The sequence below is a fragment of the Pteropus medius genome, unplaced genomic scaffold, assembly GCF_902729225.1.
Source record: "Pteropus medius unplaced genomic scaffold, Ma_sr-lr_union100, whole genome shotgun sequence".
Lineage (NCBI taxonomy): Eukaryota > Metazoa > Chordata > Mammalia > Chiroptera > Pteropodidae > Pteropus > Pteropus medius.
In genome coordinates this window covers 28,421,578-28,444,759 of record NW_024349519.1, presented here as the reverse complement: position 1 = coordinate 28,444,759, position 23,182 = coordinate 28,421,578, and the positions used below count along the sequence as shown (strand labels likewise).

General features: G+C 52.5%; 1 protein-coding gene across 9 annotated transcripts in view; it reads right to left on the bottom strand.

Annotated features, from left to right (window-relative positions):
• Positions 1 to 18,200, bottom strand: part of RFX1 (regulatory factor X1) — a 30,608-nt gene extending 12,408 nt beyond the window's left edge. For 2 of the 9 annotated variants that reach the window (XM_039882740.1, XM_039882744.1), the window contains exons 1-4: positions 10,426 to 10,576; positions 3,675 to 3,784; positions 3,382 to 3,465; positions 360 to 455 (exon numbers count right to left, since the gene is read on the bottom strand). In XM_039882740.1, the coding sequence (XP_039738674.1) occupies positions 360 to 455; positions 3,382 to 3,465; positions 3,675 to 3,776 (282 nt within the window). In that variant the 5' untranslated portion in view covers positions 3,777 to 3,784; positions 10,426 to 10,576. Of the gene's footprint in view, positions 1 to 359; positions 456 to 1,487; positions 1,605 to 2,629; positions 2,738 to 3,381; positions 3,466 to 3,674; positions 3,785 to 10,425; positions 10,772 to 13,155; positions 13,231 to 17,925 lie in introns of those variants that run through there. The other 7 variants (XM_039882742.1, XM_039882741.1, XM_039882743.1 and 4 more) reach the window with 7 other exon arrangements.
• Positions 18,201 to 23,182: the final 4,982 nt, after the last annotated feature.

Here is a 23,182-nt window from a genome sequence, read left to right as displayed (position 1 = left end):
CGGGCTGCTGAGCTCACAGCAACCTGACTAGAAAATCCCCGCCCCCGTGTCTCAGGGAGAGGAGACTCCAGATCTCTCTTAGCAAAACCTGGGCCCTGAACTGCCAGGTGCCCGGGTAAAGGAAGTTCCAGGACACGGTCAGAAGCCCACAAGCAAAGGTGGGGCCCAGCGCCGGGCTGGAACCTTGAGGACCCCTGGGGTGACTCCAATCCCTTCCTGCAGCCTGAGGGGCCTGCATCCCTCCCCATCCCTCCCATCCTTTCCCACCCTCTCCAGCCCTCCCCTCCCAAGCCCAACCCAGCCTGGGCCCAGCCCAGGCCCAGCCCGTTTGCCCAGAATTAGGTGAGGGAGACACGCACCTCTTGAGCCACGTGGACTGGCTGGAGACCCTGCACCGTGAGCTGCTGCACAGGGCTGGCTTTGGGTGCCTGAGGAGTGGCCTGGACCACGGACCTCTGGGAAGGGAAAAGGAAGTCAGACCATGGTAATCATGGCGATGATGACTGCAAACATGTCTCAGTACCCAGCCCCTGCCCGCATGCACTCATGTAAGCCTGGAAGTAGCCTGGTAAGAAAAAGGCCACCTTTTCCAGCATTTCGCTGCAGGCCCTGTACCAAGTGCCTTCCATGTTCACTACCACATTGATTCTGGGCACCGAGTTATAGGTGTGGACCCCCGCTCAGCAAGTCAAGGCTGAAGAGAAGTATAGCTGAGAGTTGAACTGGAGACTGAGTCCCTGCAGGCTTATCCCACAACACCACATCTGTGATTCCAACTGTCCTCACTCACATGCTATGGTGCAGATATGGGTATCACCCTCAGGGAACAGTGAGGGACAGAGGCTGGTGGGGCACTGCTGAGTGGTGAGGAACCAACTTGAACCCAGATCTCGAGGTTAAGAGGGGCTCTGGTGCCAGGCAGGAGAATATCTGTGAATCCTTTGGGGTGCAGTATCTGCTTTCTCCAAAAAAGAGGATCTGTGGCTTTCATCTGATTCTCTGAGGGGTTGGGAACCCCCCAACTTCAGTACTTCAGTGGTAACAACCAAATAGCAGAAAACTCTTGCCTCTTAACGTGCTCTGGACTGCCATGGCTGGCAGCTGAGTGCTGCCTCCTCCAAATGGCTAGGGCCTTTCCCTGAGCCTCTTAGGGGTAAGCTGGGCTTGGCCTTGGGGCTTCCTCCAGGCAATGGGCCTGAAGAGGCCAAGGTTGTTTCTCGAAGCTGTTTCCAACACCTGCTCAGTACCACATTTCATCCTCAAAGCGGCCTCCGTTACCCTGCACCCAGGCCCCATGGCAGAAGCCATTATTTAGATGAGATGCTGGGTCTGAAGAGGAGCCGAAGGGCTTGGCAAAGGTGGCAAGACCCCCAACTGCCCGCTCTCACAGGCCTTCCCACCGCAGCTCCCATGGGCATCCCTAGGAGGCTGCAGAGACCTCCTGGCAGGACCCCTCACCCCAGCTCCCACCCGCCTCGGCCTGGCACCTCTTGGGTGACGGGGACACTCTGCTGAACACCATGGACCTGCAGCTGCTGTGGTACTGTGCCTGTGGGGGCCCCAGCCGTCTTGCTGGAGGAGTTGTTGGCCTGCCCTGGCGACCGCTAAAAGGAAAGAAGACAAAGTGTTGTCTGGGGCACCCGGGCCCTGACAAAACCCTTTCCAGGAGGGCCGTCCCCAAGAGCTGGTGTAGAAGGCGGTAGCCAATGGGGACATGTGCCAACCACCTAACTGGCTGCATCCCGTGCACCCAAATGCCCAGTCTTGGCCACAAGCCCTGGTCACCTGGGCAAGGCTGGATGTTCAGCCTAGAGGTGTTGGTGCGGGGACCCATCTTCCCCAGTGAGGATGGCCAGACTTATCTAATATTAGCTCAGGGGCTACTTGCTGTCTCTATAACTGGAGGAGCTGTAGCCCTGAGATGAAGAAGCGTAGGTAAGTGAGGGTTTCCTAATTTCCAGAAGTGCTGAGGTATAGATGGCAGCAGGCATGCCCAGGGACACATAGCTGTGAGTGGTGGCACTGGGCATTGCCCCAGATAGGCTGGTTACAGGGCCCCTGTGAGCTCTGGGCCATGCAGGTATCATTAGCTGTTTTACAGAGAAAACTCTGGGCACAGAACACTCTGAGGGCCTGCCCAGGTGCCTCAGGAGTAAATGGCTGAGCTGGGGAATGGTGGGGGTCTGACCATGAGCTCTGAATGCCAGCACCCATGCTCCTGGCCACCCGTGGCCTGCTTGCCCCCAACACTCTCGATGATGTTTGGGAGTCCCTAGATTCCACCCTGTGGTCCAAGGAGGACCCTCTACCCACCCTGCAGAAGGAAGAGGGGTGCACTTTGTCTCCTGGGATACACTCCTGAGTTGGAGCTGCATGGCCCATCTCAACCTGGGGAGGGGGAACCACCTCCTCCTCCTGGAGACAGCAAGATCAGGAAACCAGGTGGCCAAGCCACCCTGCTTGGGATCAATGACAATGTCAGGGCTCAGAGTGGAGAGGGGTGGACTCTGGAGGAACAACTCTGGGCTTGGAGATAGGGGTGGCACAGAGCCCCAAGTATTCTTTTGGGAGGTACACAGACAAACTGGGGAGAAGAACAGGGAGGGCGGCTGATAGGGCCACCACCTACCTCAGGGGGTGAGTGCACCTGCTGGGTGCTGTGCACGGTCAGGGAGACCTGGCTGCCCTTGCCACCTGGGGCTGTGCTCTGCACCACCAGCCGTTGTGTGGGGAGAGCCTGGAGCCGGGAGGGAGAAGGACCATAGTTCACTGATGACAGGCCGTACGGTGTTAACGAGCATTAACGAGCATCTGTGCCGAGCCAGGAGACATGCTTGTGTTGCATGCCTGTTGGCTGATGGAACTGCCCCAACAGCCCCAGTGCAGACCATTGTTATCCCCACGCCACAGAGGGTGACAGTGAAGCTCAGGACAGCCAATGCGCTTGCCTGAGGTCTTGGGGCCCATAAGTGGCAGAGCCAGGGTTTGTGTCCAGAGAGCCTCACCCTTGAACCTGACAGGATTTTGTACTGGTCTGTGCTGAGCCTGGCACCCCACCTGCAGCCTTCCAGGAGACAGAGCACTCACAGTCCCTGTGTTGGCTATGGGCTCTCGGTACCTAATTGGCTTTAGGTTCTCTGCTTGGGGACACCAGGCTGGACCTGCAAGCCACCTTCCTCACTGCCAATCCATAGTTCTCTCTGTTAAGGTGACTCATGTGGCTTCTCCTTCCTCAATGGGCCCCAACTGTCTCACACACTGGGGGCGGGGGGGGAGCCTGTGTCCTGGGTACTGGTGAGGATAGGTCCCTGCAGGCTTTAGCAGGTTGGTTCTGTACCCTGGGGACACTGTGAGGGCCAAGGCCAGGTGTGGTAGCCTTACCTGCTGGGGCACAGGGATGTTGGTGAGCTGGAGGGGCGACACATGGCCTGGCTTGGCCTGCACACTCGTCTGGACCAGCAGCCGCTGTGAGGTCAAGGAGGAAAGCCCTGAACCATACTGACTTCCCCAAGAGGCCTGGCCCAGGTGAGTGGAGGGGTGGCAAAGTGAACATCTTGATAAGGACAGGTGAGCAGATGGCTCTAGCAGCGGGGAGGCCAGGTAACCACAGCCACAGCCCCACTGTTGCCCTCACATGCCCTCCCCACCTGCCCCGGGGGAGGGGTGTATCCTACCTGCTGGGTGCCTTGCACCTGCTGAACCACCTGAGTGGGGACTCCAGTCTGGTTGGCTGTGGAGCCCGGACTGGCTTCTGACACAGTCTCGCTGGCCCGCATGGCACCTTCTGGGAGAAGGGGTCATGGGGTCAACCCTACCTCTGCCTCTACCCCACCCTGAGCCTAAGCCCATCAGGATGGAATGATGCAGTCTAAAGCCAACCCCTGATGGGGCCAGGCCTGCCCCCACCCATTGGAGTGGGGTGGGGGCCAGGAGGACCCTTAACATCCAGAAGCAGCCTCCACCCTACCCTCCTCCAAAGCCGGACTAGAAGGGGTGACTGGAGAGCCATGATGCAGCAGAGGCCTCGAAGGCTGGATCCCCTTTTCCCAACAGATAGAACTTGTGGACAGGCAGTGACTGGCCTCCACCCCAGGGTCCCAGCCACCCTGGAAGGACCAAGGCACTAGGGCCACCTTCCCTGAGATGATCCCTTGCTTCCCAGGAACCAAAGCTGGTCAGAGGAGTGGCCTCAGAAGGCCTCCCTGGCAGGTGGCCAAGTGGCCCCTCCCTCTCCACTATACCAGCCTCTCTGTCCTCAGTGGGGTGGGGGCAGGTAGGTACTCACCCAGAAGAGTAGCCAAGAAGAAGCAATCATAGAACATGGTGCCCGCCTCGCCCGCCCCCTGCCCTGCTCGGCATCCAGGGGAGCCTGCCTGGTGCTCCTCACTCCTAGCCCACCTCTTAGGGAACTGCAGGTTGCGAGGGCGGCTTTACACCAGCAACCTTGAAAAGCTAATCCTCCCCGAGTGGATGCAGAGCTCCTGGCTGCCCTCTTGGAATAAACACCCCGCTCCTAGCAGGTGTGGCCCAAATGGAGCCTTCTTAGGCCTTCTCGGGGCTAGGGCTACACTGTGGGGTCAAGAGGAAGGCTGGTACCCTGAGATGCTATCAGGTGGGCGAAGGTCGAGTTTCATGCACATCTCACTGAGTGATTAACAGGAGCTGGGAGGCAGGGGTGTGGAGTTTGAGTGTCCCTCAGGGGCTGGCTGGGAGACCCTCACTCCAGCTAAGATGCTGTCCATCTCACCCCCATGTGTGGCCTGGTGCTTCCAGCAGTTCCAGAGGCTGTGGTGGGGCTGGGGACACAAATGTACCTGCCCTCTCTCCAGCATGCTTCCACAAGGAACCTGGGGCCCAGCCCCAATTCCTGGGGTCCCTGGCAAGATTAGGAGGTGGTGGGCAAGGAGGGCTCAAATTAACTCTAGTGCTTCTGGTGCCCCAAGAGCTACACTGGGGTCTTCCTGGGCAGCTGGAGACGGATAGAACTTTTATTACTCCCGATTTCAGATATGGCAACAGGGAGAAAGGAAGTGACTTGCCCAAGTGAACCTCACACCACTCATGGCACCCAGAGTTGCAGGTCATGCCCAGGCTAAGGCCCCAAGGGCAGTGGTGTGCAGACTCAGGCATGTGGATGCAGGGGCCTGTGGGGACACTACAAGGGCCAGAGCATCCCAGGATGGGGCTCAGTCTCCAATGGAGGCCTTACATTGGCCACATGTAGGGCAGGGATTAGGACAACACCATGCTTGCTTGGCCAACTGCCTCTGCAGCCAGCTCCAAGAGGCGAGGATTCCTGTTTTGCTGGAAACTTCCCTTGCATCCACTTAGGTTTCCCTGAGCCGTGAGGGAGGAAGCCCTCACTGAGACTTGCAAGAAACCTGAGAAAACCGAGTCATGTGAGGGGCTCGGCACACCTGGGTGTCTGTGGGGCACAGGGAGCAAGACCAAGCCCAAGCGATGGTGCCCAACCAAGGAGGCCTGTGGCAGGCCTACTGCAAGGTGGGCAATGAGTCGGGGGCAAGCCTAGACACCTCCTAGGCCCTGGGGCTCTGATGAAAACATTGAGGCTGATCCTTGAGAGGGATCTTCAGCAGTTGGAGGCCTGGGCACCTGCTGAGATCAGACATCTACCTGGGAAGAATCTTGCCTGTCTCCTGCCTCTGGGGTGGCCCTCAAGGCTGGGACTCCCATGTTTGCCACGCCAGGAGGGCAGGCCAGGGCACACAAGGATAAGCAGGTGAGGTTCCAGAATCTAATCTTCAGACGAGGGGCTTCCTGTATGCCCCATCTGCCTGTGTCTTGCCTGAGCTGTGTGTATAGGGGAGAGGGGGACATGGAGTCTGAGGGTGTCTGCATCTGTCTGTCTGCCATCTCCATTCTGGGCATATGCATGAGATCAGGGAGGGCCCCACTGTCTCACGTCTCTAGTCAGGAAGTGGCAGCTGATTTCCTGTCCCTCAATCTGATGAGCCTCTCTTCCTCCCTGGGCCCCGCGCTTCCTCTTTGAGACCTATTTATGCCTCAAATGCCACGAGCTACTTGGGGGACACTGAGGGAGGGCCGTTGCCTAGAGATGACAGATGAGGAAGTCTGGCCCTCTCTCTGCTGGTCTGTTGCTCCCAGCAATGACTTTAATCAGGGGCATTTAGGGGGTCTCCTGGGCCTCTGCAGCCCCCAGGTTCCTGGGTCCCTTGTCTTTCCTGACCTCAGTTTCCCATCTCTGGGGAAACCCAAACTTCTCCCCTTCATGTCCCTCTCTCGGGCACAAGTCTTTTGGATTCCCAAGGACTCCATGTGAGAGAGAGGCAGGGAAGAGGGGCTGGAAATGGTCCCTCATTCAGCCTAGCCCCATCCCTAGCAGGCAGGCTCGGTTTCACTGTCCTGGGAAGCTGCCGGGGCTACAGCACCCTCCTTCCAAAGGGTCTGGTGGCCTATGAAGATGGGATTCATGAAACTACAGGATTGTTTCAGAGCAGGGAAACTTGAGCTGCCTTCCCATCACCTGTGAAGTCACCTTAAGGCAGAGTCTGAAAGGACCAAGCTGGATGACCTGCCTTCTAGTGCTGCTTCAGGCTGGCTGCCAGCCTCCTAGGCTCCAAATCTGGGTCCAGGCCCCTCCCTGCTCCCTCCTTTCGACTGCCTGGGTCCCTGGTCAGCTCAGATTGCTTTTGGCCCTGGAGGAGCCCTGGGAGCCTTGCTGGTGTCACTTACACCCTCCACTCTTTGCTAGTGTCACTTACACCCTCCATTTCCCCTGCCTCAGGACTGGCTCATGGCCTGAAGGCTATCCTTAGATGCAGAGGGACACTTACCTGGGAGAGGGTCATGGGGGAACCTAGGAAATCACTGCAAGGGGGTGGGGGAGGGGTTGACAGAGCAGCAAGTGTGGTGGCAGGGCACCAGCCCACCTCCCCTTTCTCAGAACAGATCAAGGAAGCATTGCCCAGTCACCCTTCCAGGGACAGGCTTGCTCCTGGCAGAGCCAGGAACAGCAGGAAAATGAAATTCCCCAGGACCACTGTGAAAGAGGATTTAGTCACTGTCCGACCAAAGAAGGGATCCCAAGAGTCATCTCAATAGCCTGGAGTGCCCTGCAGCATGGTGGGAGGACTGGGGGTGGGAGGATGAAGGCCACCTAACCAGGCCCCACAGCTACTGAGAGTCTGCCCAGGTCTGTCTGACCCAAAGACCACACATGGCCTTGACCTCTAAGCACGTGGCCTCCCTGGGGGAGCGTCAGCAGGAGCAGAAGAAGCCGAGGAGGTGGGAAGAGAGGAGGTGGGCCAGGACTTGGGGATTTCTGAGGCCTAGAGCTGTGTGCCCATTTTAGACCCTGTTCTAGGAACCATGGACCAGAAGGCAGCTAAAGCTGGCACCCAGGAGGTCCAGGGCCAAGTAATGTCCTGGGGGCTGAGCAAAGCCCTCCAGCAGTGCCAGGCAAGGTCTCCCATGGGCTCTTGGCTGCCCAGGGGCTGATGGGTTGTGAGGGCTGTGCAGGCTCAGGCCAGCGCTCACGAGGGCGTTCACTGGTCATTCCATGAAGACCCAGTGGACAGAGCCCTGGCCTCACAGATCATGGAGGTAGACATCATCACTATCACTTCAGGTGGTGATGAGTGTTAAGAAAACAAAGCAAAGTAAGGAGACAGGGAGTAAGAGTGGGGTGAGGAGGTGTGGGCGTCAGGGAGGCGGCATCTGAGCAGAGACTGGAAGAACATGAGGGGTAAACCACCAAGGGAGTGTTCCAGGCAGAGGGCAAGGAGAGTGCAAAGGCCCAGATGCCAGACTGGGCCTGGGGTTTGCAGAGCTGCAGGAAGGCCAGTGAGGCTGGGTGGAGCAGGGGTGAAGGGGGCAGTGGGACAGGTGCGGCTATGCAGCCAGCAGGCCTCGCAGGCCAGAGTTGGGAGGCTCGGTGTTCGGTGTTCGGTGTTCATGAGTAGAAGCACAGTGCGTGTGGAACATTTAAAACCTTTTCCTGTGGGACGGGACACAGGGGGCCAGATCTCCTAGGGCTCAGAAAGCCCATGCCAGGGTTTCTCAGAATGCCTAAGGGCAACCTGCTTCGGAATCATCGGGGTTGAGCTGGGATGTGAGGGGGTCTAATTGACAGTTGTCAATAGGCTCCCTCTAGCTGCGAAGGGTGAGGGTGGAGGCTGGACCAGGGTCGGGGCCATGGAGGCGGGAGAAATGGCAGATTCTGGCTGGCTTTAGGAGGTGGAGCTAAGAGGCCTTGCTTGCTCTAGGATGGGTGAGATAGTAATCAAGGCTGACCCATGACTGGGGGTGGTGGTTACGAGGACAAGGAAGCCTCAAAAAGGGTGGATCTGAATTGCCAGAAATCCAGAGTTCCATTTGGCCATGGTGGCTTCGGAGACCTGTTCGACCAAGTGGATGGTCATAGGAGGCTAGACACAGGATCCTGGGGTCCAGGACCATGGCCCAGGGCAGACCTCAGTGTCAATATTGTCAGCATAGAAGTGGCATCAAAAGCAGACATTGGACAAGGCCACCCTGAAGGATGAGTCACTGGAGTGAAGAGGAGGCCCCAGGCCTATTGAGGTCATTGCTGACCAGGCTGGGGACGTGAGAAGGACGCAACAAAGAGGACAGAAGGGGTGACAAGGAGGTGACAGAGACCAGGACAGAGGGCATCTCTGGGAGGAGGGTGACCTCAACTGGGACACTGGGGAGGAAAGGTGTGGGTGGCTGGGGAGAGTGCTGAGGTGAGGAAGGGAGGATGAATACTTTGAGGAATTCTGACTTAAAGGGAAGAGAAGATACTGGTGATAGCTAAAAGGGGTGCAGGGCCTAGTGGGTCCTGGGTAAAATGGGAGCTGTTTTATCTTTGTGGGCAGGAAAAAATGCAAGATAGGGATCAAGTGACAAGGCTGGGATGGCAGGAGCAAGTTCTGGAGGGGGCGGCCCAGGACAGGTGGAGCCGGTGGGTGCAGACACAGCTGGGAGGCTGGCTGAGTGGCAGATGGGGTCTTTTTCATCACATGATGCCGCATTGTCCCCAGTGAGGTCAGTAGCAGGGTCAGGGGTCAAGAGCGTAGAGGGAGAGGGAGGTGATGGAAGTGAATGAGGAGAGGAAAGACGGTTTCTGGGACAGTGGGTGGTTCACTGGTAAGCAGATACAGCAGGATCACTGGGCAACACTGAGAACCCACTGGAGATCTTTGGCCTGGAAACTCTGGCCTTGTCCATGGCCTGGTCTCAACCCAGAGTACTCAGCATTGCTCTCATCCACCATCCTCCATACCATCTGTGTGGTAAAGAGTCACTGCTCTGAGCCCCTGTGTACCCCAAGCTCCTGGCCCTCCTGGGGACCCTAACACTGCCAGAAGCCTCCAGGATGCTGCCCAGGGCCCCGGTTGCCTCTGTCCTGGCCCCACAGGCCATGTCGATTGCCACAGATTTGACTTTCTGTCATCTATGGTCCTAAACTCGATCTTGATCTGCTCTTTTCTAGCCCCCCAGGATGCTCTCTGACCCCCGCGACCTTTTTTTCCACTAAGGAAGGACTGGGCCAGCCTCAATTCGGGGTTTCGCTGCATCTTCCCCCCTACTCATAGCACATTGGAAACCACTAACAACACCCAGTCCTAGCCTAAGCTGCATCTTCTCCCTCAGGAGTGACCACCTGTCCTGACCCTCTGTTCCCGGTTCCCTCTGCCCAGCCTATCTCTGTCCCAGGAGGGACTGGGGCATAGGTTAGATGCTCTAGGCAAGAACCATGGGTGCCATGACCCAAGTTCCCTGGTCGTTCCAAAGCTATAAGAGGTGGCCAGTGTAAGAAAGAGGAGCCCTTGGCCACATGCTCTTGAACTTGTCCAGCCAAGAGCCCAGGAGCTTGGCTCCTTAGTCCTGCCGAAAAAGGAAACAGGACAGGGGAAGTGAGGTGATACCTCTGGGCCCTCCAGCCAATCTCCCTGAAGTGCCTCCGTGAGTGTCTCCCACGCATCACTGAGTGCACAAAGCCGTCATGATCCCTTTTTGGATGAGGACACAGGCAGTGTGGCTAAGGGGCTGGTGAGCAGTGAGGCCAGGACTAGAGCACAGCAGCCATGTACTCCCCCTCCTCTCCAGCAGGTGTTTGTGAACTTTAAATTCCACTGCCCAATCCTTTCTTCAAGTGACATCTTACTGGGGATAGACAGAACAGTTCTAAGAGCTGCCTTGGTAGGGAGGAGTTGGGGGCACAGAGGCCTCCCTGCTTGGCTTGACAACTCCTTCCCCAGAGACATGGCCCCCAAATCCTGCCCGGGAAGCCTGGAGAGTTTGAGAGCTGCCATGCTGGCACAGTAAGAGACAGTGAGAGGGTATCACCGCTGTGCCCTCACAGCCAGGATGTGGGGCTCCCAAAAGCTCCTTTCCAAGTTGTTCATAGAGCACCCTGACTCTGCCCACGTGACCACTTACCCGAGACGGTGACCACGATGTACTGCTGGGACACTGGGGACGGGGTGGGCGTGCCGGCCGGCTGCGAGGGCGTGGGGGCAGCCGGGAGTTCCGTCACGTACTGCTTCTGGCTGCCTGGTGGTTGTGCCTGGGGCTGAGGGCTCTGCAGCTCAGTGACTGAGGGGTGGCGGGGTGGTGGCAGGTGGCTGGGGGCTGGGGTGCTGCTGATGGTGGTGGCGGCGGCTGGGGCTGGGCCTGTGGCGGAGCCTGTGGTGGCTGGAGGGCTGCGGGGCGCTCAGCTCAGTACGCCTGTGTTGCCATGCCAACAGTGGGGAAAATGATAATAAATAAGGCTTTTTTTTTCTTCCTTGGGAAGAAGAAGGGGAGGGGGTAAGAGGAAAAAGAAAACAACAAAAGAAGGAAAAACAAGAATTAATCTACAGGCAGAGGAAACCAGGGACAACTCCTGGCTCCCTAGAGACACGGTTGGGTTCATCACTCATTTAATTAAATCCCGAGGCATGTGGCCAGATATATCCAACACATCACTGCAAGGGCACTGGGTATGGACCAAGTCTGATCTGTGCCTCTTCCATTTACCTCTGCCCAAGACTCCTGACTTCTTCTGTCCAAGCCCCTGGAGCCAGAGTGGGTACCTCTGTGCTGGGGGGACCTTGGGCCCACACCCATGGACAAATGATACAGTTCTCCTGCAGGCCGAGCACTGTGCTCAGTGCTTTCTTTACATTATTTCACGTTCAACTTTGCAACAATCACATCTGGGTTTGGATTCAGTCTGCCAGATGAGGAGTTGAGACTCAGAGAGGTTAAGGAGCTTGCCCCGGGCCACACAGCAGGGAAGTGGCAAGGCTGAGTCTGAACCCCAGTTGCTCTGAGTATTTGATTAGTGGGCTAATTGCTGGAAAGAAAAGTCATGGGAAAAGTTGTCTGCCAGCCAGCCTGTACTAGCTTCCTACGTGCCCACCATCTGGGTTTGGATTCTTGGCTGAATATTGTTCCCAGTGGGTGCCAGACACCAGGAAGATGTTTGAATCCAAAAGCCCCCCTGAACTGCTTGTGGCTACAGCTTTCAGGCCTTTGCCCAGGGGCAGTTAGAGGTGGACACACCAAATGGGAGTTCATCACAGGGAGAGTGCCCTACTGGGGCCAGAGGGCAGGCCCAGCAGCTGTGCTGCCCTCAGAATGGGGCCCATTTGATCAAGCAGAGGCAGCCTTTCTGGCTCTTAATGGGTGTTGGTCCCTCTCCCAGGTGCTGGACTTGGAAAGGTGATCCTCTTTCTAGGCCCCGCCCCTTCTCACTAAACCCCACCTCTCACTAAGGTATCCCATCCCATCACCTGAGCATCTAAGAATGGTGGAACAAATGCTTGAGTGGTTCAGAAGTGAAGCTCCAGCCCCACACCTTTGTGGCCCTGCTTTGCACCTGTAGTTGTTTGAATTATAGAGCCCTGCCTGGTCTGACTAAAAATGGGATTTTCAAGGGGAAGGAGGAGAAAAACAACTGCTGCTCCTTGACCAGAAGCCCCTGAGGGTTTTGCTGTGATTAACTCCTCACATAGCCCCGCCCCGTGTGAAGAGCCACCACGCCCATCTTAGAGATAAGCAAAGCTAGACTTTGGGGTGAGCTGTCAAAGGGTGCACAGCAACTGGGGAAGGATTTGAACCCAGGTCTCTCTGACCCTCAGACATGCTCTTAGCCTCCAGCCCTACTTAGGAAGCCAGGCTCATTTATTTCTCACAAACAATAGGTTTTCAGGTGGGGAGACTTGAGGGGCCCCCACCCCCACCTGCCAGAGGTTAGCCACCTGCCATGGGCCCCATTAGAGCAGCAGAGATGGGGAGTGGGGAGCTCACCGAACAGCCTGAGGGATGCTGGGCAGCACAGTACTTCCTCTGTCCCTCCCTTCCTGGAATCCTTGCTCTACTCTTTAATGCCATACCCAAGAGATGTCTAAGTCAGTAGTGGCCAAAGCAGGTGAGAAACCCTGGATGGGGCTGATGTACAAATTAAACTTGGCTACCTCTTAGCTAGGTGACTTGGGAAGGGGCCTCCCCTCACTGGGCCTCCACTGCTCTGTCTATGAAATGAGGAGGACAGCAGGCCTACAATGAAAGCTTGCTGAGTTCAGTCTGGTTGTGTGGGAAGCCTGCCTGACCAAGCACAGGATAAGCACTTAGGAAATGGCTCTAGTTCCCATCATAGCCCAAGGCCCTTTAACAAAGCTCCAGAAAAGAGGACAAAGCCATCAGGCCCTGCTCTGGTCTGTGGAGTACAAAGGAAATGGGGGCTTCTGTCTGCACTTGAGTGTGCCCATTTGCATGGCTTGCTGGCTGGCATGGACAGAGCTGGTAGAGCCCTGGGGTCACCCTCCCTGGCAGGCCAGGTCATTAGGGACAGAGGCCAGAGGCAGATGGGATAGGCCCTGGTTTAGGTTATGGGGAGGCATCCACCAGGCACAGTGGATGAGTAGTTGGTCTTAGTGCTTCCCTGCCAGGGACTCAGGCTATAGGGGGAGATTGCCCACCTGGAGAGGGAACAGACTGCTGTCTGCCATACACAGGGAGAAGACATCTTGCTCCAGCCTCTGCCCTCCCCAAACTCTTTCCCGCCAGCATTAGACAGGCCACCTCCCAGGGGCTCCTCACACCATCAGGTCCAAACTCTGGCTCAGTTCACATACTCAAGTCACTGTAGCCAATCAGCACCTGTCTGCCTGGTGTCAGACTCACCTCGACATCAACTCTGGCCTGCCTCTTAATTCTTGAACACATGACTGACCATCCTCTGGGCCTCAGTTTTCCCATCTGTCACCTCGGCATGATGAGAACAGCAGATTCATAGGGCTGTTGTAAAAATCTGATGAGATCAGCCTAGCACCAATGAACTCTGAGAAGTGGAAGCTGCTATTGTTATTATTCATTCAACAAATATCAGTGCCAGGTGGGGATGGAGGGGTAAGGAGACAGGCATGATCCTTGAGCTCTTGGAAGAAGGCACCAAGAGGGAATCTAACTCTGGTGTCATCAGCATTACCTGGAACTAGTTAAATGCAGGTTCCTGGGCCCCATTGCCCAGAGTCTGGGATGGCTGTGGAATCTGCTGCTTGAGCTACCCCCACTCTGGGATGATTCTGAGGCAGGTGGTCCTGGGGGCACTTTCTGAGAAAACTTGGCCTGCATTTTCTAGGACCTAGGAGAGTGAGACCTTTGTGGCCCCTCCCACCAAGAAAGGGCTTTAAAAGCTCCACATTCACTGGTGCTTTCTCCTCAAGATACAAAGCCCAAAGGCCTCATCCCTTCCACTCAGGGGCTGAGATGAGCTCAAATGATGAGAGCTGAAAGTCTGAGCTCAAAAAAGGGATGGAGAGATGTATAAAACAGTTCAATCAACTTTTCTACTGGAGGCCTTCTCAGCACTGTCATTGTCAGTCTCCAGGAGGGACAATACAGGATGCCAAATTTCCAATAATTATTCAACCAGGGAGCTCTTTTTATTTCCATTTGTGGATGACCAGGTTAATCAGAGTTCTGTAGAGTATTCCCTAGAGAGGAATGTCGCAAATCTCTATATAGCATGAGGTGTTCCCCATCTCTTTGAACATGAGACTCCTTTCTTTACAGATCAGGGCACTGTAAGATAAGGGAATTACTAAGCAAATCTGTTCCTCGGCAATGAAACTGCCAAGAAAAGCACCCATGGCTGCACCTATCTTCAAAGCCAATAGCTATATTTTTGGAGAATGAATAACTTCCTCCAGATCTGTGGCTGGCAAACTACTGTAAAGGGCCAGAGAGTCAATGTGTTTGGCTTTGTGGGTAGTCTCTGTTGCAATGACTCAGCTCTGCCACTGCAGTGTGAAAGCAGCCATAGATGATATGTAAATAAGTAAGTGTGGCTGTGTGCTCATAAAACTTTATTTCTAGATTAAATTTCATATAATTGAGATTAAATTTCATAAAACTTGAACGTCATATTATCTGTATCACAAAGTACCTTTCTTTTGATGCCCCCCCCATCATTTAAGAATGTAAAAATCATTCTTAGCTCATGGGCCATAGTTGGATGCCAAATCCTATAACCAAATGGTTTACATCTTAAATGAGGCCTGTAGGAGGAAAGGAAAAACTCATCCTCCTTATCTGTAGAATGGCTTCAGTTAGAAACTTAGAGAAGAATAGGGAAATTAACTCTTATTACATGGGTTTCCTTCATCCTCTATATTCCGTTTATTAGACTTGTCAATAACTTCTCCAAAACAGATCCTAAGGCTGGACACTTCTCTCCATCTGCATCAACACCATGCTAGTCTGAGCTGCTATCCTCTCCTACCTGGACCCCTGATACCACCTTGTCACTAGCTCCTGGCTTTACTCTTGCCACTATAGTGTATAAGATCCTAAGAAAACACAAATATATCTTGTTATTCCTTTAATCAGAGGCTCCAAGACTCCCCATCAACAGAGAATAAAAATCCAGAGCCCTTCCAGGGCTCCGTAGGATCTGGCCCCTCCAGTCTCTGCCTTTCTCATGCTGGATATTCTAGCCACAACGTTTCTCAGTCCTAAAATGCTCCAGGCCTCCTCTTGCCTCAGGACTTTTGCACCAGCTCTTCTCCCTATGGGCATTCTCAACTCATCTCCAGCCCCATCCTCCACAACTGGCTCCTTATCATTCAGGTCTTAGTTCATTTGTCCTTTCTTGGATTTTAAATGCCCCTCTCCCCAGTACTCTGGAGCACATACTCCTGTTTTATTTTCTTCCTCACCCTGTATTTCCCTGTTTGTTTATTTTCTTCCTCCTTGTTCCTCTTCCCTCCACTACCAGACAGGAAGTTCCCCAAGGGTAGAGACCTGACCTGCCTTACCCATCGCTCCATCCTCAGCTCCTAAAACACAGTGAGGTCTCAACTCTTACTGTCAAATGCATGTCCATGAGCCAGGAACACACTAGTTCACTAGTTCCTGCTAGTGAGTGTCAAAAACCTGTTGGAATCTACTGATTGGTGAGAACTTGTGAAAAAGTTACTGACTCCTGCCAGCAGCAGGCTTGTGCTACAGGGGCAGGTGATGCCTCCTGGTCCAGAACGAGCCCCCTAGACCAGGAAGACTATGCACTGTGCTGTTGGTATCTGCAAGTTGCATTCCTGGGGAGGGGTCTGCCTGGCCCATCCCTTGTCCTGGGCCCCAAAATGCTGGGTGTGTGTGGGGAGAGGAGGGCGAGGACCGCTGCTCCAGAGACACCTTTCCCATGACATCTACCTCCCCCCGCTCCGACACATACACCCAGCTGCCTCCTGGAAAGCTTGGGGTTGAATCAGGGCCTGGGGCCCAGGGACAATTTTTCTTTCTGGCTACTTTCCCAAAGCCAGAGAAAGGCCTTAGCAGGGTGACACTTTCCCACTAGACACTCAAGTCCTGGTATCAATCTCCTGGGATCCCTGTCACCAGCCACATAGCCCAGCAAATGAGCCAAACTTTCAAGCCACTAGGCTCTCACCCAATTCAAAATGATAAAAATAAACGTGAACAGTGTAATTCTGAGGGCTGAACAGGAAGCAACAATCATTATAATAACAGTAGCAGCTAACATAGTCTGAGCAATTACTGTGTATTTGATGCTCAACTTGTATTCTCTTATGAGATCCACAGAACAGTAACATGAGATTAAAATGATCACCAATGATCACTGCCCCCAGCTTAGACTGAAGGAAACTGAGGCCCAGAGAAGTGAAGTAACTCACCCAGGAGCACAAAGCTAGAAAGCAGTAGCCTGTTTTCTGGCCAAGCAAACCAAGCCAGTGTTCCCTACCCTAGTCAAATGACCCCTCTGGGCTTGAGCCCTTCAAATGTAAAAGTTATGGGGTGTTGGGGAGGCAGTCAACAAGAGTAGATAATTGGAATCCTCTCTTTCTGTTCAAAATTCACCTTTGTAACAGGTGATGATGATCTTTCTGGCAACTTGGTTATTTCTAGATTTTTACTGAAAATTAATCTCCATCTTTCCTAACTTTCAAAGGGCCTTGCCACCACTCAAAGAGAGTGTGGCCTAGAAATATTCCCTGGAGAAATGAGATGCCCCCACTTCCCCCACCCAGCCTTATCTCAAATTCTTGGGGTAAAGCTTTGGGAGAGCTTGAAACACAATCCATCTCCTTGAAGTTTATTGACTGATTTTAAAAGTGGCAGTTTGCACACTGCCACTCAGCTCTGCTGATGTCAAGCTCCAAAGCAAGATAGAGAATAAGGAAAGTAGACTTGGCTTGGCTATTAAAAAAAAAAAAAAAAATCTTCCCCAAGCTGGCAGATCTGGTCACCTGACAAAGCAGTCCCTCAGGTTCTCCTTTAACAGACTTGGAGAACTTACTTCCCCTTCCCTCTGACCTCAGTGTCCCCCTCCTGTCCACGTGGCTCTGGAGGCTAGTACCAACTCAGTGACATGCGACCCAGTTGACACCAACTTGACTGACACAAAAACATTTGGCCAACACAAATCTAAAGAATTTAAGAAACTTCCTCAGGTTTGCTTCCCATTCCCAGAAAAGGACACCTGGATGGGCAGAACAGCTAGGAATGGTTGGTCCCATCTCTGGTAACAGGCCCCCTGCCCAGGTCCCATACCAGGTCTGAGACAGCAGCCCACTGAGAAGCAATCAAGTTTCTGTTCCTCCTACTCAGCCATTCAAGATCACTCCTCCCTGCTACAGGCTTCGCTTTCTGCAAACCAAAATCCTCCAGGCTAAAGCGATTCTCCTACCCACAGCTTCTCCATGAAACTTTGTCTCTGCCTCATCTCAGAGAGAAGAATGCAGATTTAGTGAGATAGCAGATTTAGTGAGATAGCAGGGTTGAAATAAAAACGAGCTAACAGTTACTCTATCAAACACATTCAGAAACATTAAATGGGGTAAAAATTCAAAGATGAACCTTAGAGAGATCCCTGAAAGGAATTAGTAAAAGGGGCGATGGCAATGGTTCTCCCCATTTTACAGGATGGAAAACTGAGGCCACGGTTGTAACAGGTAGAGTCCTGGGAACGACTGGGGTTTCTAAAGGGACTCAGCACAGGTGGCCTCCCAACGCTTAGGAAAGCGGAAAGGCCCAGGCGGTACCTGCCCCGCCGGGTTACTGGGGGCGCCGGCCTGCCCCGCCCACATCTTACGAACTAGCTCCACCCACGCACCTCGGCCCCCGTCTCACCCCTCCCTAGCTCCTATTGGCCTAACCTCCGCAAGCCCGCCCCTCAGCACCTTCCGACATATAAAAGCCTCCACTCGCCGATGGCCTGCTAGCGCCCGCCCCTCGCGGGGGCCGGGCCGCGGGCCCGAGGCGGGTGGTGTCGTCCCAGCCGGGCCCCGGCCCCTCCCCCACAGCCCCGACAGTCGCCGCCGCCATTTTGACCGCCTGCCCCTTCCCCCCGAACTATGATTACAGAGACACCGACCGCCCGGGCTCGGCCGCCCTCCCCGGCCCGGCCAGCAACCCCGGGGCCGCCCCTGTTACCTCGGCTTCTCCCCACTTCTGTCCGCAGAAGGGCTTTCCAGAGGTCTCGGAGGCGATGTTGGGAGTGGGACGGAACGTGCCGGGGACCCCGGGCCGGGCCGGGGGGGGGTAGGGGTGGGGGTCGGCCGGGCGGTTGTTGTTGTTGACTCGCGTTGCCGGGTTGCTTGGTCGCCACGACTACCGTGGCTATGGCGCCTCCGTTTCCCTCACCGGGGCAACTGTTGCTACCCACCCTACTTACGTCACGGGCCGGGGCGGGGCCCAGGGTGATTGGCGGCTCCGGGAGAAGTGATTGGATGGTGCTAGGCCCTGCCGCTAAGCCATTGGTCCCAAGGCACGCTTTTCAACACCCCCTTGAATTCCTGGCACTCTGATTCATCAGTAGGAATGTCCATCAAACGAAACTGAACCATTAAAGGCAGCGGAGCCCGTCACTCCCGCAAGGAAGCAGCGGGCTAAGAATAAAGGGGTTGGGTCTGTGAGGTCGGGATTGGTTTGCGGCTATAAAACCTGCCTTCTGGTTCGACTAAAGGGACTTCAGTCTGCCCCAAAGATTTGCTGCGCTCCCTAACTGGAGGCTTTGCGCATACGCAGCACGCAAGGCCTTCTGGGAGTGGTAGTCCGCTCCTGCGTATTATAAGTTCTTTACCAAATATAAAGGACGAGAAAGGAAAAGATCTCTTCCTTCAACTTCTTTCTTCCTCGTTAGCCAGTTCTTGGCCTCGAGCGCTGACGTCACGGGAGGAATGCGGCCACGCACCGCTGCTCATCTGTGACATCAGTGGCGGAGGCTGGGCTCGGGGTTCGATGACGTCACGGGGCGCTCTTCCCCTACCCCCATCGCCCTATGATGATAGGTTGTACGTGGGGAGCCGAGGCGGGGTTTGATACCAGGTCCCAGCATCCAAGCAACCCCCGTCTCGCCACCTCCGCCCAGACCTAGTTGAACACACGGCCGCCGAGTCTTCTACCTCTCTGCCCCTTGGAGTCGGTAAAGGTCACTGCACCCGGAGGACCGCGACTATCTCAGCCCGGCAGGCGGCGCGGGGCGCCCTGGGAAAGGTCTCCCGCAGGCGAAGGACTTAATTAGCTGCTTCCGCCGAGGGCGATAAGCTAAGGTCAGCGCTCGGCCCCTCCCGAGGGAGTTCAGGCTGCTCGGCCCGCAGGACTCCGCACCGCCCTCCTCCCTCTCTTCCGGTCCTCCATGCCTCAGTTTCCACAGGGGAGAAGAAAGATGAAAGGTTGAGCGCCTCGGGCGCAACAACTCAATCATCAAGATAAATATTCTAATGTAGTATTTTTTAAATATCAAAATTAATGGAAAAAAATCCATGATGAACCGCCAAGACTGAGATTAGGGTGAAATGAGTCATGCAAGTGCAGAGTCAGAGCTTGTCTTTTGTACTTAAAAAAAGATATATTTTTGATCATATTTTTGCATTGATTGATTTTTTCAAACAATAATCTTGACGGTTTTTAGACACCCCGTTAAATTTCGTGCCCCAGTCCCTACCAGAGACAGGAGGAAGGAAAAAGCAGTCTTAGAGCCCAAAGTTCGAATTCCAGTTCTGCTGTGTGACAATGAAACAATGGCTTCATCTCTCTGAACTTGTTTCCTGGTTCAACCAACATTACACTTCTGTGCAAGACCCAGGCTGTAAAAGTGAAATAAACAGACAAGTCCTTAAACTTTCCATTCTACTAGGGGAGATAGAATTATCAGTTCAATTAATACATAAAAAATAGGTTTATAAGGGCTGTAGGAGCAACATTAGAGGGTGTTCAGGATGATGCCATGTTACCTGAGATGGGGTCATGAGAACTGAGTCTGGGTTGTGAGAAGAAGCAAGCTCCCCAAAACTGATGTGGTGGGAACTGCAGAAGCCAAGGCCTAGGGGTTAGGAACAAACATCTGGCTGGAGTAGAATAAGCAAAGAGGAAAGCACCAGGAGGTGAGTCAGAGAGTTAAGGTAGCCAGATGAAATCCAACACCTGGCAAAGTAGAATATTCCCGTCACATGACAGGTCAACAAACAGAGGCTCAGAGAGGGAAGTAGCTCCCCCAGGGCCACACAGCTGGAGGCAGCAGAGTCCAGACAGAATGACTGCTTATCTAGGACTTTCTAGTGTGCTTTGCTTCCCCTGGGTGTGCCCCACAGTGGAAGAGGAGAAGCAGCAGCAGCCCTACTCTGCCTGAAAATGCCAGCTGAGCCGCAGTTCTGACAAGTCCCCACCCCAGAATTAATGAGTCTTTCAGGCAGGAGGTGCCCAGGATCCATCCCAGTTGGCAAAGCAAGTCACTCAGCCCCTGTAGCTGCTGCTGTGCGACAGTCCAGTCCTAGGGCCAGCCATGTAGGAGGGGGGACCTAGAAATTGTATCACCTCTTACCCATTTCCTCACCTTCCCGAGTCTATAAACCCCAAGGTGGCACTGCCATGCCTGGAAATTATTTCTTCAATCGTAAATATTCATTGTAAGTTTTCATGGCAGGGAAGGCAGCGTAGGGCTAGAAATGATCTATATTTTTATCTGATGGTTGTTGCACTGGTATATAAGTATAAAATTTTCCCGAGCTTTCCACTCTAGATCTGTGCGCTTTATGTATGTTAAATCTGAATTCGAAAGTTTAAAACACAGATTTATTATACTTTTGAAAGCATCTCTCCATCAACTCCTTCTTGGAAACACTGGCAATTAAAAGTAAGGAATTAAGCATGGCTTTGTCTTCCCAGTAGTAGCTGTGTTTTACAGTCACCAAACAGTCCAAGAAGAATGCTAGCTTTAAAAAAAAAAGTGTAGAAGTAATGAGAGAATTAGAAAAATTACCGTTTTGCAAAAGCCAATGAAATAATAGATTGAGGCACTGATCATCATGGGCATTATAAAGCATCAGGTGAGAGAATAATGGGGAACAAGATATGTACAGGGCACCAGAGGGCTCACTGGGTGTAGGGGAATGGACTTTGCCACAGGGGCCAGAATGTCACCAGTGTCAGCTTTGATGAAGCTCAGTATCACAGTAGAGGGACCGAGGGCTTCATGGGTCTCTCAGTGTGATGCAAAAGGAAGTTCACAGCTTCCCTTCAGATATATCTTGCCAAAATGTTAAACTTGGCTCTGATCAAGTCTCTCAAACTAACATTCAGTTGACAGGAAATGGAAGGGATCTAGAAACAAATGACAGCATCAGGAAGCAACAGACAAATCCAGAGGGTAGAATGCACAACTGTTCCAGTTTCTCTTAACCAGTCAGTCATGAAGAAAAAGAGTGAAGACCATTCTAGATCAGGCAGCACTGTTGACGTTTGAGTCTAAATAACTCCTGGTCATGGGGCAGGGGGGCTGTCCTGTGCATTGCAGGATATTGAGCAGCATACCTGGCCACCATCCTCCAAATGTCAGTGGCACAACCCCTCGCCACCAGGTGTGATAACTAAAGATGTCTCCACGCACAGTCAAATGTCCCTGGAGATACTGCCCTAGAGGAGAGTGGAGCAGCTGACAGAAGGACCCAGAGTACCCAGGCCGTCCACCAGCAGAGACAAATATGTATTCTGTCTTGTTTAAGTCAGTTACTGGCTTCCCAATAAATTGGGAGAACTATGACTTGGCAGTTCTGTTCCAAGTTTTTCTATTCATTGGAAGTTTTGTACCATATAAGATTGTTCATTGAGGTGGGACATTGGAAGCAATACAGGTGTCTATTCCTAGGGGACTAGAAAAGTGAAATAAGAAGGCCGCACGATGCAGAATATTACGCCAATCAACAGAGAAGGCAACAAAGTAGCTCTTTAAAAATGTAGTGTTGATGGGGTGAAACTCGGACACTATAGCACTCGAAAATAAGGCAACCTTGCTCTTAACTCAAGTGACAAGATGAAGAGGTCTCCACAGAGTTTTGTTAAAAGGAAGAAAAAAAAATGAATTAAAAACTATCCCCTAATGTGCCAGTGAGTAACAAAATTAGAATCTGACACTCGGTCCATTGCAATGCAAACAGAATGTCCTTCTGTTAGGCTGGCATTTTATCATAAAGCTGATGCATTTCTGCTTATTCTACATGAGATATAGTGAAAGATTAGCAGGCTGGTTCTTTGAACAAACTTTTCAAACCATGTACATAATAGGATAAAAGAAAAACTATGTGTATTTGCTATATAAACACTGTGCAGATATATCCATGGGTAAAATGGAATGTAATGTCAGATATGGTAGCTGCTAGTCCCATGTAGCTATTTTGGGAGGAAAAGGATGCCTTTTATTTCTTTTTCTTGCCTAGCGATCTGGCGAGGACTTCCAATACTATGTTGAATAAAAGTGATGTGAGTGGGAATCTTCGTTTGTTCCTGATCTTAGATGAAAAGCTTTTAGCACTTTACTGTTGAGCGTATTAGCTGCGGGCTTGTCATATATGGTCTTTATTATGTTTAGGTACACTCCCTCTGTACCCAGTTTGTCGAGAGGTTTTATCATGAAAGAATGTTGGATTTTGTCAAATGCTTTTTCTGTATCTTTTGAGACAATAATATGATTTTTATCCTTCATTTTGTTAATGTGATGTATCACATTGATTTATGAATGTCGAACCATCTTCACACCCCTGGAATAAATCCTACTTGATGGTGGTGTATAATCCTTCTAATGTGCTGTTGAATTCAGTTTGCTAATATTTTATTGAGGATTTTTGCATCTATGTTTATCAGGGATATTGACTTGTAATTTTCCATGTAGCTATTAAAACTAAAAGTAACTAAAATAAAATACAATGAACAATTCAATTCCTCACTCGCACTGGACACATTCTGAACACTCAACAGCCCTATGTAGCTAGTGGCTACCACATTGGAAAGCACAGATATAGAACATTCCTGTCATCAGAAAAAGTTCTATTGGCCAGTGCTGCTCTAAACCAACACTAAAAGTCATTTTGGAGACTCAAGGAAATTTAAATATGTACTTGGGGTAAGATGATACTGAAGAATGATTGTATATTTCATTAGGTGTGAAAAGTTTTATGATTATATAGAAAAATGTCCTTTTTCAGAGATGCATACTATAGTCATCAGAGAAAAAATTTTATCGGTAAGGTTGAAATGAGAGAGTGTGGTTAAAACGCCTAGCACAAAAATAGACATGTATCAAATTCTCAATATATGTTCATGGTCGTTAATTCAAAAATTTGGAGAAATGACAAACTGGGAAAAATACTTACAACTCATTTCCTAACCAGATGATAAATCACTTTAATATATAAAG